This window comes from Carassius auratus, chromosome 37 (genome assembly GCF_003368295.1).
Source record: "Carassius auratus strain Wakin chromosome 37, ASM336829v1, whole genome shotgun sequence".
Classification (NCBI taxonomy): Eukaryota; Metazoa; Chordata; class Actinopteri; order Cypriniformes; family Cyprinidae; genus Carassius; species Carassius auratus.
Genome location: NC_039279.1, coordinates 17090004 through 17102425, shown reverse-complemented (window position 1 = coordinate 17102425; position 12422 = coordinate 17090004). Strand labels below are relative to the sequence as shown.

General features: G+C 41.3%; 1 protein-coding gene and 1 long non-coding RNA gene across 2 annotated transcripts in view; one reads left to right on the top strand and one right to left on the bottom strand.

Annotated features, from left to right (window-relative positions):
* Positions 1-12422, top strand: part of LOC113056407 (integrin alpha-M-like) — a 41321-nt gene that overhangs the window by 15187 nt on the left and 13712 nt on the right. The window contains exons 3-4 of the mRNA XM_026223178.1: positions 11233-11336; positions 11434-11504. Coding sequence (XP_026078963.1) covers positions 11233-11336; positions 11434-11504 — 175 coding nt within the window. The remainder of the gene's footprint in view (positions 1-11232; positions 11337-11433; positions 11505-12422) is intronic.
* Positions 6171-8480, bottom strand: LOC113056408 (uncharacterized). The gene is made up of 2 exons (XR_003277692.1): positions 7533-8480; positions 6171-7225 (listed from the first exon to the last, which is right to left on the bottom strand). It is a non-coding gene; the product is annotated as an uncharacterized LOC113056408 (long non-coding RNA).

Sequence of the window (12422 nt, the reverse complement as noted above, 5' to 3'; positions counted from 1 at the left end):
ACTCAGATTCATTGGGCCATTCCGCATCACCAAGGTGGTTAGTCCGGTGGCGATCAGGCTCAAGCTCCCTCCCACTTTTGGTCGGGTTCATCCGGTGTTTCATGTTTCCAGGGTCAAGCCGGTTTTCTCTTCCCCCCTTAATCCTGCTTGTAGTCGGCCCACCCCCCCGCCCCCTCGTCTTGTGGATGGATCTCCTACCTATACGGTTAAGAGATTACTCGATGAGCGGCGCCGCGGCAGGGGGTTTCAGTATCTTGTGGACTGGGAGGGGTATGGTCCAGAGGAGAGGTGCTGGGTGCCGTCCCGGGACATTCTGGACCGCTCGTTGATTGAGGACTTCCGGCGGCATCGAGGTAGGCCCCTTCCTAGAGCGTCAGGTGACGCTCCTGGGAGGGGGGGTACTGTCGGGTCTCGGGGCTAATCACCTGCCTTTTTTGTGTGTGTTTGGGTCTCTTGTCAGCTCACCGCGTCTACCTGTTTGAGTTTTCCCCGCCCTCCTTGTTTCAGTGTTGTGAACCCTAATTACTCGCCACCTGTTTTCTATGTTCTTCTAATTTTTTTCCCTTATCAGTCCCCGTGTTTCTCTGTCTATTGTCAGACTGTTGTTACTCGTATCAATAGCTCCGATCTTCTAGCTGTTCTTGGCACTCACCTTTGTCGTGTCTTGTCCTCAGGCTCCAGTGTGTTTAGCTGTTTTCTCTGCCCCCTGTTCCCCAGCGCAGAGCTCTTGGAAGCTTCAGTGTCATCCCTCCGGTCTCAGCGGTCATACAAATAACAGTGGAATGTTACTCATCGGTTTGATTCATCTGCTTCGACTATTCTTCCAGTCACTATGAGTAATCCTGTGAACGTGACTCATCTGATCTGCCTCCTCTGCATTAAAGAAAAGCCTTGCGTAAACCCGCATCTGAATCCTGCCCATTTTCTCCTGACATACAGATTCCGTACCCGTGAAGACCTAAAAGCCGATAGGTATCCCAGGTCAAAATTTAATGACTTCATATTTTCTGATGGGCCAAAGACAATTACTTCAATTTTCTCCTCATTTAAGAAAAAAAAAAAAAAAAGTAATGGCCAGTGGATCATTTTTCCTAAAAGGTAAATGGATTTGAATATCCTTGGCATAAAAGTGAAAAGACACTCCATGTTTTCTAAAAGTAGATTCTTAGAGGAAGCATATATAATGAAAATAGGCAGGGGCCAAAATAGAGCCTTGCGGAAGGCCACAGGGGAGAGAAGCAGTGGAAGATAAACATTCTCCTAGCCTAATTACATATTTCCTGTCAGATAAAAATGACTGGAACCACTTTAGAACTGTGAAAGAGAGACCCACCCAAGAATTCAGTCTATTGATTAATATAGAATGGTTAATAGTGTCGAAAGAAGATGATAAATCTAAGAGAATGAGGACCACCTCATACATTCTTTCAGGTACTTCTCAATAAATTAAAATGTTTTGGAAAAGTTCATTTATTTCAGTAATTCAACTCAAATTGTGAAACTTGTGTATTAAATAAATTCACTGCACACAGACTGAAGTACTTTAAGCCTTTGGTTTTTGTAGTTGTGATGATTTTGGCTCACATTTAACAAAAACCCACCAATTCACTATTTCAACAAATTAGAATAATTCATAAGACCAATAAAAAACATTTTAGTGAATTGTTGGCCTTCTGGAAAATATGTTCATTTACTGTATATGTACTAAACACTTGCTAGGGGATCCTTTTGCTTTAATTATTGCCTCAATTCGGTGTGGCATGGAGGTGATCAGTTTGTGGCACTGCTGAGGTAGTATTGAAGCCCAGGTTTCTTTGACAGTGGCCTCCGGCTCATCTGCATTTTTTGGTCTCTTGTTTCTCATTCTCCTTTTGACAATACCCCATATGCTGCGTTTCCACCGAAATTACCCGGAACATTTGTACCAGGAACTTTTTTCCCCAGGAACACACCCAAACCACCTCACGTTATATTTACAATAAAATTAAATAGGATATCAAATTTATTTAATACACAAGTTTCACAATTGAATTACTGAAATAAATGAACTTTTCCATGTCATTCTAATTTGATGATGTTTTATTAACAAGGTTTGGGAGGAGCACATCAGACACTTAGCCTAATCAACACCGGTAGAGCACAATCAAGTAATCAACACCACAGTACAAATACAGCTGACTTACCTCTACCCATTGACGGTTTATCAGCATTCAGTTTGCACCTTTGCCATTATGTGTCAGACTCAGCTTCTCCCATAAAATGACAAGATCATACTGGGGACTTCTCTGCTCGGTCAGCCATGCACTCTCGGCGATGCCGCAGATTGACTTTGCATCTACCGGCGTAACTTCCTATTTTCCATGGCATCTGCTTATCTTCAATCGTGCCTACAATTCCTCCAATGGGAAGGTGACTGCATTTAAGTCAGAGGCAAAGCTGATTCATTCTGACGCTCAGTCCTCGTGAAGGTAAACAAGCGGATCCGTATGATCTAAATTATTTGTCTCCCAGCAATCACCCAACCTCACTCCTAAGTCCATAACAGCAGGGCGGCCAATATATCGAGCAAAGATCACAAGGCCCCGAACTTGCCTCTCTCCATTGCCCCGCAGCACAAAAGGCCTGGCTGTCCCTAAGCACTGAGACGCAGATTTCACCGCAGCAAAGCCCCACTGGCTTCCCGCTTCAACTCAGCTTTTTTACCACGGCTCTTCTGGCCACAGTGTCGTATGCAGCTGGGCAACAAGGCCTTGCACTGGCGGCACGCATTGAGTCTATGGGTTTACCACAAGTAAACAATCAAACAACCAGGGGTAACCAACCCTGCTCCTGGTGATCGACTGTCCTGCAAAGCTCCAATCCTAATCAAACACATGTGAAGCAACTAATTAAGGTCTTCAGGATCACTCAAAAATTAAAGGCAGGTGTGTTTGATAATGGTTGGAGCTAAACTTTGCAGGACAGTCGATCGCCAGGAGCAGGGTTGGTTACCCCTGATCAAGTGGAACTAACAAACTAATTCACATGTGACGTGAATATTTCCACACACCTCTCTCCCAGCTGCTAGCCAACGTGCTGCTCTGGCTAACCTTTCAGTACTTGCTTCTTTGTGTGGTTAAGAGGAAAATGCATGTCTTTTAACTTCTAATAGTTGCTAGGTTTCACGATCGTCAGCTGGAGTGCCCATGAACTCCAGTAGAGGGCACTACACTCAGGACTCACTCAGGACCCATTTCCAACTCCATTTCCCATAATCCTGTGCTTAGGGCTAATTAACCACCAGGTGTTCCCCATTACCACTCCCCTATTTAAACTGTGTTTGGACACTCAATAAGTGCAAAGTCTTGTTTAGTTCTGTCTGGGATTTCTGAGCATTTTCCTGGTGTTTGTTCCTTGTGTGTTTGACTTTGGATTGTTTATACCGACTGTGATTCTCTGCTGCCTGCCCGACCTCTGCTTGTTATTGTTATTGATTCTGGATATCCCTTGACACACCTGATGCTGTTACCTGAATTCTGCCTGTCTGACCATTCTCTTTAATAAACTACTGTATATGGATCTGACCGTCTTCGAATACATGTTACAGAAGACTTCGCCAAACCAGGATCTAGTAGCCTTAAGGAGTATATAAAGCACAACCATGGACTCAGTAGACCAGCTATTACGTCTTCATCAAGGAGATCAATCTATTGAGGACTATGTTCAGCAGCTCTGTGAGTTGGTGTATCAAGGTCCTTAGATAGGTCTTTTGTTTAAGGACTTGTTCTATTTCGGACTCAATGACCCAATTAAACCAATGTTACCTGGAGGGGAGTTTAATGGCAGATTAAGGGAAATTATGGACTATGCTCTTTTATTGTGTGGCTATCCGTTCACTGTGGGTGAGGCAGAGGACAGTGTTGAAACCCCAAAGAATTTTCTGGGAAGGGGGCAACATTGTCAAGCGCAGATGGCAGCGGAGCCAGCCCAGAGCCACTGCACAAGATGGCCGCCAGCCCAGAGCCACTGCACACGATGAGAGCCACTGCACAAGATGGCCGCCAGCCCAGCGCCACTGCACAAGATGGCCGTCAGCCTAGCCCAGCCTCACTGCACAAGATGGTCACTAACCCAGTGCCTCTGCACAAGATGGCTGCCAGCCCAACACCGCAACATGAATTGGCAGCCACAAATGAGTCAGGTCAGGTCCCCGTCGACCATCCAGAGTCAGGTCAAGTCACCACTGACTGTCTAGAGTCAGGTAAAGTATCCATTAACACCCATGAGTCAAGTAAAACCACAGTTAAACTTCATGAGTCAAGTCACCATTGATCTTCGTGAACAAGGTCAAGTCACCGTTGATCTTCGTGAACAAGGTCAAGTCACTGTTGATATTTATGAGCCCAGTCAAATCACTACCGATCTTCCTGAACTTCATCACATTTCAACAGATTTTCCAGAGCTTTATCATACCACAACAGATCATCCAGAGCCTTGTCACATCTCAGCTGAACTTTCAGAGCCTTGTCACATCCTGTCTGTTGCACCCAGCAAAGTTCTCTCAGCCTGTTGTGTTGCTGTCAAGGATACTGTTACTGCTGTGGAATCTCCAGAGGTGGCGGCAGCTGCTGAAGAACCTCCGGAGGTGTCAGTAGTATCCATCCATGAACTCCCCGCCTGTCCCATCACGGCCATGGAGGCCGCCTATGAACTCTCGTTCTGTCCTGTCACAGCTATGTAGAGCATGATCATCATCTGGAGTGCCCATGAACTCCAGTAGAGGGCACTCCCCTCAGGACTCACTCAGTAAGTGCAGACATATATTCCTCATCTAAGGTGATCACAAACAATTAATTTGGTAACAGAATTTTCCTTGGATTATTTTGTTGATTAATCAGATAATTATAATTTTTTACACCTAAACATGGACAAAGTTTCAAAAATTAAGTTGTATGTTTGAAGGAGTATTTTTGTTCCAAAAATTCCTCTTCTGGTTTGTCACAAGTTTCGGAAAGTTTTTTTTCGAGTATGGGTCTGTGTGACGTTAGATGGAGTGGAATTTCCTTAGATGGGTCCTAAGGGCACTTCTCCCGGAAGAGCGCACGCTACCGTAGAGCAGAGCAGAGACATTCACTGATCAGAGCGAGAGCGCGAAATGTCACCAAAGCATGTTTTCGGTTGCCAGGGCAAGACAACACTGCACAGATTACCAAAAAAAAAAACAGCATTAAGGGACCAGTGGATGGAGTTTATTTTTACAGAGCATCAACGGAGTTGAGCAAGTGTTTTTGTTCGTTCCCTGCATTTCAAAGATGCTTGTTTTACAAACAAGGCCCAGTTTGACGCCGGATTTGCGTATCGTTTATTTCTTAAGGATGATGCAATCCCAACGAAAAAGGGTCACGATTGTGAGTTGGAACCGCAGGCGGTGAGTAAAACTGCTTCAAATATCTCTGTGTTGTTAACTTAGCTATCAGCGCGTAAGCACATCAAGTAAACAACGTGCGATGTTGGCATCAAACTGCACTTCCCACATGTACACCTTTAAAGAAAAAAAAAAAGACGACATAAAGTGGAACTTATTCATTTTCCAAAGCCGCTAAGCAAATATATACAGTTTCAATACATGCCACATAGAGACGTCCTGCTGTAGTCGTTGCTGCTACTGCTCTTGTTCAATTTCAGCCTCGGGATCTGATTCTGGATCATAAATATACGGCTGAATCTGACTGTTAGCCATGGTTTGTTTTGGATGATATTTTTTCCTCACGGTAATGTCACAGCTTCCAAACGCTCTCAACGCAAAAGCCTACTCACGCTCGTGATTCTTTAGCTCCGCCCACACGTCACGCCTCCAGCCGCTCGTGTTTTTCCTGGAAAAAACTGTACAGACTATCTTTCTCTTATAAATATAATAAAACTAAAGACTTTATGGAGATATGAAGGATGCAGTACTACTCTATAGGTACTCAAGATTAACAGGATATTGAGTGAAAATGAGCATTTCACCCCCCCTTTAACAGGTTGTGATTTAGTTTGAGTAAATACTGCCATGACTCTACACTCTCTTGCGTGTGATCTCTCTCTCTCTCTCTCTCTCTCTCTCTCTCTCTCTCTTTGCAGTGTGCTCACGCTCTCTCTCTCTCTCTCTCTCTCTATCCATGCCTTCCTTGCATTGTCATCTATGTTTATTGTGTGTATGTTTTGTGTTTAGTCAGATGTTGCATGTTCCCCAGTAGTGTAGTTTAATAAAAATCCATATATATTCTCGCTTGGTTGTTTGCTGCTGTCTGCTGCGGATGAACAAATCATAATATTGAACTATTAATGCTATAATGCTAGAAGTAATTCCTGTAGATGAATGTAGTTAATAATAACCCGTTATGATTAATTATGTACATCTCACTTTGAGTTAATTTGTTACAGAAGTAACAGTCTCTGTGGGCTCGTCCAGACCAGTGGCTGCCACTTAAAGACACTTCAGTCAGTGAGGTCAAAACAACCTTGTAAATCACTCTCTGCTTCATTAGTCCATTTTTTAACACCCCAAAGAACAGGTATAGCAGATTTCAGTTTCTGCCTGTAGGTCTGTATAAGATGTGATCAGAAAACAGTGATGAGAGAGCCCCAAAGCTGCCCATGGAACAGAGTTTATACATCCTTTATTGCTTTATAACAGTGATCCAATAAATTGCTGCTTGTATTTTGGCAGATTACGGGAGAGATTTGATTTGTTAAAATCTCCAAAAATTATTAAAATAGATTCTGGGTACCTTTGCTCCATTTCAGTTATTTGTTCTGCCAGCTGTTGTATCTAGGCGCTTAAGCACACATCAGGAGGAACGTACACATTCACGAGAATGAAAGAGGAAAACTCCCAAGGCGAGTAGAAAGGTTTACAGTTTATGATGAGTGCCTCTAAGTTGGGAGAGCATACCTTTTTCAGCATTGTTGCATCTGAACACCAACTTTTGTTGAAACACAATCCACCATCTCTTATTTTCCTGGTTAACTTGCAATGCGATCCACTCTGAACAGATGGTTGCCTGGCAGATTGAACATGTTGTCCGGAATGGCTTCACTCAGCCAGGTTTCAGAGAAGCACAGTGCAGCAGAGTTTGAGAGTTGTTCATCCGTTTTATTAGGAAGGGAACGAACATTTGGGAGATGAATGCTTGGAAGAGCAGTCCGAAAGCCTCGCATGCAGAGCTTCACCAGGGAGCCGGCACATTTCCCTCTTCTGTATCTGTACATGCATTTGAAAAAAAACAGCTGTACCGCCAACTAGAATGTCCAACAAAGCAGAATAATCAGAAACTGGAAAAATATTGTCTGGGGGATGTGTTGCTTAATGTTAAGGAGTTATTCTTTGGTAAAACTTATAGAAAAAGAATAACAAACAAACAAAAACATCAGAAGAATTGCGGAGCTCACCATCCTGGCTGCCATTTTGCAGTGTCACATGAGAGAATCAGCAATTAAACTGCCTCGTCCTATTTATGCAGTACTGACACAGAATTCAAATGTCCTGTGTAGACAATAGACAGACAAACCTGTTGCGATGTGGCGGTGTTGCATCCAATGAAGACACGGTTCACTGTTCACTGCCCCAACAAGGTCCATCACCAAACACAAAATTTATTTGCTGAATGCATAAACTGTATTTTCCTGCGCTCAGACCTGCCAATGTAAAAAAAATGCTGTGTATGGTGTTTGAGGTAATTTGTGAATTACTATAGACTTATAGTATTACTGTTATTACACTTGCATACAAAACTTTGTATTATGCTTTCTATAGAGTGCATGTCATCATGTGCAGTACCGCAGGTGGCAGTTGACAACCGTGGTGGCAACAGACAACCGGGGTGACTTGGTTGTCACGGCAACTGTCACAGCTCTAGGTTACTGTAATGTAGTTCAAGCTAGACATTTTTATTTGTCAAATACTGAATTAACATAAGGAAACGGAGCCATTGGGTCATATAACATTGCTAAAAAGAGCATTATTTTGTGTATTTGGTGAAATGCAATGTGTTTATGCAGTTTAAGGCAAAAAAAACACATTATTTCCCACATAATGTACATTATTGTTGCTCCTCTATGCCCCACCTTTTTGAAACATGTCAGTTTTTAAAAAACTCATTGTTTTGAAAAGTGAGTTGTACGCTGATCGACCAGCTATCCAGTGCATTGTGAATGCCTGAATCCCTCACGCTTGTGACTGAAATGTTATGCCTCATACCACAGTGTGATGCTGTGTGTCCTGGCGCAATGACAAAACCAATAAAAACCCATTACAAAAATGAAGCTTTTGTTGCATCCAGTGGGGACACTGTGATTATAATGACTTCAACTTGAAAATAATTGTGTTGCGTTGCATATAGTGCTGCATACACATAAAACCATGTCTGCACTTGTGATCAGAGAAACGACAAACAAGCACTACTCCACACTGGTCAAAACTGACGTTTGAATCATCAGTGGCAAATACTTTAAATGTAAACATACTTACAGACTGTGAGTCAGAAGCGCCAGACTGTGCTTGCAAAGTTGGAATTCCCCACTTTATAGAAAAAAGCCTTTGTGCACAGAAGCATTGTAGGCTACTGGTTCAGGAAACAGCCATCGTCCTCCATAAAATGCGCTGCATACATCTGAATACTTGGGTTCTGTTCTGGTACAGTGTTTTAAATACAATTTAACCACTGATTTCTTGTTGAGTTCTTTTTTGGAAGGCCAAACAAAGTAGTTTTGCTTTTGAAACGAAAGACACAGTGTCTCCGTAACTTGGTGGTCGCAACAGCTAGAATAAAAGTTATGCCTTCTTTCTTTGCATGAACATTTTAGCGGCATTTTGCAAATCTTCCCACAGTGTTATGTATACATGTGGGGGCATGTTAGAATGGGCCATTTTAGGAGGGTGTGATTGACTTGTTTAAATTGAATAAATAACATCTATTTGGATTTGAGACTTTAGTCTTTGCAACTTTACAGATCTACTTTATTCACCAAGAGCTTGTAACATTCCAAAGAGAAAGAAAAATGAAATCTCATCATATGACCCCTTTAATTTCCCCTTTCTGTGATTTTCAGTAATAGATAAATATTTTGCAACAATATCCAAAACCATGCTGATGTCTACACTTTTTTTGTCTTTATATAAAACCCAAATGAAGTGAAGTGACATGTGGCCAAGTATGTTTTTATGTTATGACTTTGAGCCGGATTGTAACATAAATTGGAGCCTCGTCCGGGATCAAATTCTGGTTTGGAGTTGGGGTTTTGTTACTTGTTGTTTTGAGAGTGGAGTGTGGGAAAGGTTCAAAGTGATTGGATTATTAGAGGACTCCATTTAGGTAGAGTGGTCCAGCTGGGTTGCTAGTCAATCCTTCCAACGGAGCACTGTTTGTTTTGTTAGTTTGTCATTTTTGAAGGTATCCCGGGTGGAGATTTAATCTCTGTTGGGGGTACGCTATTCAGGGCCTGGCTTTTACCAGGTGACATGAAGTTCAGCGTTTAAAGTGGCCCCGAGCCTGGTAACCCTTTGAATACTAGAGATGTTAGTTTTTCATACAACCAATGACTAATGTTTGGGAATTTTTTAAAAAGTTTTTTAAAAAAACATTTAAGACTTAAGGAGTCTATCATAAAGAGTTTGAAGGGCACTTTAGAGGAAAAGGGAGTTTGAGTTGCAAAATTACAGGATCCAGGTATTGTTGACAGTGAAGTAAAGCTAAAAGGGATGGTGTTACGAGAAAAAGAGTTAGACCTGGAGATAGTGAAGTGTCTTCTAGAACATTATAGGATAGCTTTGAAAGACAAGGAGTTGGAAAGAGAACTAGAATTGATGAAGCTTGAGGGACAGGAAAGAGAGCGTGAGCGAGCTTTTGTCCTTAAAAAAATTGAGTTTGATTTGGCAGGCAGGACACTTCTGAGTCTTCCGTGCATATTAAACTGGTTCCTCCTTTCTCTGAAAAAGAGGTAGAGAAGTATTTCTCTCACTTTGAGAGAGTCGCTATATCATTGAAGTGGCCAAAAGACGTTTGGACATTGCTTTTACAGTGTGTGCTTACAGGTAAGGCTCAAGAGGTTTATTCGTGACTTAGTTTAGAACAGAATGTTGTGTATGATACAGATAAAACTTCTATCCTTCATGCTTATGAGCTAGTACCTGAAGCATATCGTCAACACTTTGGAAATTACACCAAAAGTGACAGAAAATTGTGTCCCAGCAGTTCTGGCTACTTAGTTAAATGAACAAAAGTTTTCCAAATAGTTTGATGCAGCTGTAATGGCTGACGAGTTTGTTTTAACCCATAAAGGGTTATATGGAAACCGTGACTTAAGAAGAAATTATCAGGGTCATAGTAAACCTGTTGTGACAGGACCTGACTCCGTTTCAACTTCCTCTAGCAAGCTTAATGCTGTTTCTTCCAAGGCAAATATCATCTGCTTTTATTGTAAGAAACCAGGGCATAAGATATCCGAGTGTTTTGTTCTTGGTAAGAAAGCTAAATCAACCAAGCCAGTTGGATCGGCTGCTGCATGCCATTTTCCTGTACAAAATAAGTTTAAATAAAGAAAATATAAATTTATTTAAAGCTAATCAAATAAAGTCTAGGGTCAAAATGTTAAAGAACAAGAAAGAAGAAACAACAAACCAAATAACGGTTGAAAATGGGTTTTGTGGAAACAAATGGGAATATCAAAATATCAACCCACTCTTCAAACAAAGACAAAGAAACAAAAATGAGAGAGAGCCTCTTAAATAGGAGTGCCACACGTACAGCCCATGATCAGCACTGAAGTCCAGCCCATCAATGAGGAGCCTCTGTCCCTGCAATCTCATGACCAATTAAAGAAAAAAATGGGCAGGGCTGTAACGGTGACCTATACCTGAAATTTGTGCTCTGCATTTAACCCATTCAAGTGTACACACACACACACACACACAAACACAAACCATGAACATACACCCAGAACAGTGAGTAGTCATATTGCTGTGGTGCCCATGGAGCATTTTGGGGTTCGGTGACTTGCACCTCAGTCATGGTATTGAGAATGGAAGAGAGCACTGGTTAATCAATCCCCTCACCGTCATTCCCTGCCGTACCTGAGACTTGATCACACAACCTTTGGGTTACATACCCAGCCAATAATGCCACAGGCTTCTCTCTCTCTCTCTCTCTCTCTCTCTCTCTCTCCCTCTCTTTTTTAAATATGTTCTCATATTCTTTCTGTCTTCTTCCATAGTCTGCTAGTGAGCGATCCTTTAATACAACGGAGTCAAACTCAAAGAGGACAAATTTATGACTGTTCTGTCACCAGTGGAAACTGCGTGCCACTGGCCATTACTGGTACTTAGTTTTATGTATGATGCTTTCAAGAAAGTAAAATAGGATACTAGTTTTATTATTTATGATAATAAATATTTCCTTTTTTTATTCAACAAAGTCCCAGTTGAAGCTGTCAACATGTCCCTTGGACTTTCAATGTCTCTAGATCCTCAGTCTTCAAGAGCAGTGGTAAGTTTCATACAACCCTAATTCCAGAAAGGTTGGAGCATTTAGTAAAATGCAATAACATCAAACATGTGTGATTTGTCATTATTTTATTTAACTGAGAGAAGTACAAAGAAAAGTTTCCCAATGTTTTACTGAACAACTTAACCCTCTGGTATTGTTTGGTCACTTTAGACCGGATTTTTTTTTCCTTTCATATTTGAACAAAATCACTACTTCATCAAAATGGTATGGAACTCAATGGCTTTTTATGGCAGTTACTATCTAACAAAAAAAAAAAAAAAAAAAAAAAAAAAAAATAGTCACACTTGCGTTGTTCGTGGTCAAAAATGACCGCCATTGGAAATGATTGGGAATTTTTTGTTTGTTTGTTTGTTTTTGCATACAATCTACAAATCATTCGCTATGCAGGAAGTGCCTAGTAATGAAGGAGTGTCACTATAATATTAAGGGTGCAAACTTGTTCACGTGTTCACTTTTGGGTACAAATTTGTCCCCAAAATATGGTTAAGTAGGTAAAGTACACACATCACATCACACACCACAAACACTCACACAGATCACTTGTGGAAAACATATTAGATCCAAGAGCATTTGACAAAAAAATAAAGGTAAACAAGGATTCCAAAAAAAAGAGCAACAAGCTGGGGAGAAGAGAGAGGGGAAATAACAAATAAATAAATAAATAGGCAAAAGATAATCCACAAACAGCGTAACCAAAAACAATACTAAAGCAAACAAGGGCTAGCAAAACATCGTATATAAAGGTGTACTAGCATTTCTGCAGACTCTGATTATATTCTCCTTGATTCCTTTAATTCAAAAGTTAAGAATGTTATTGATGATATTTCTCCTGTAATAGTCAATAAAAAAAATTAGCAGACAAAAATCAGTTTGGAGAAGATTAACAGCAAATGCAAT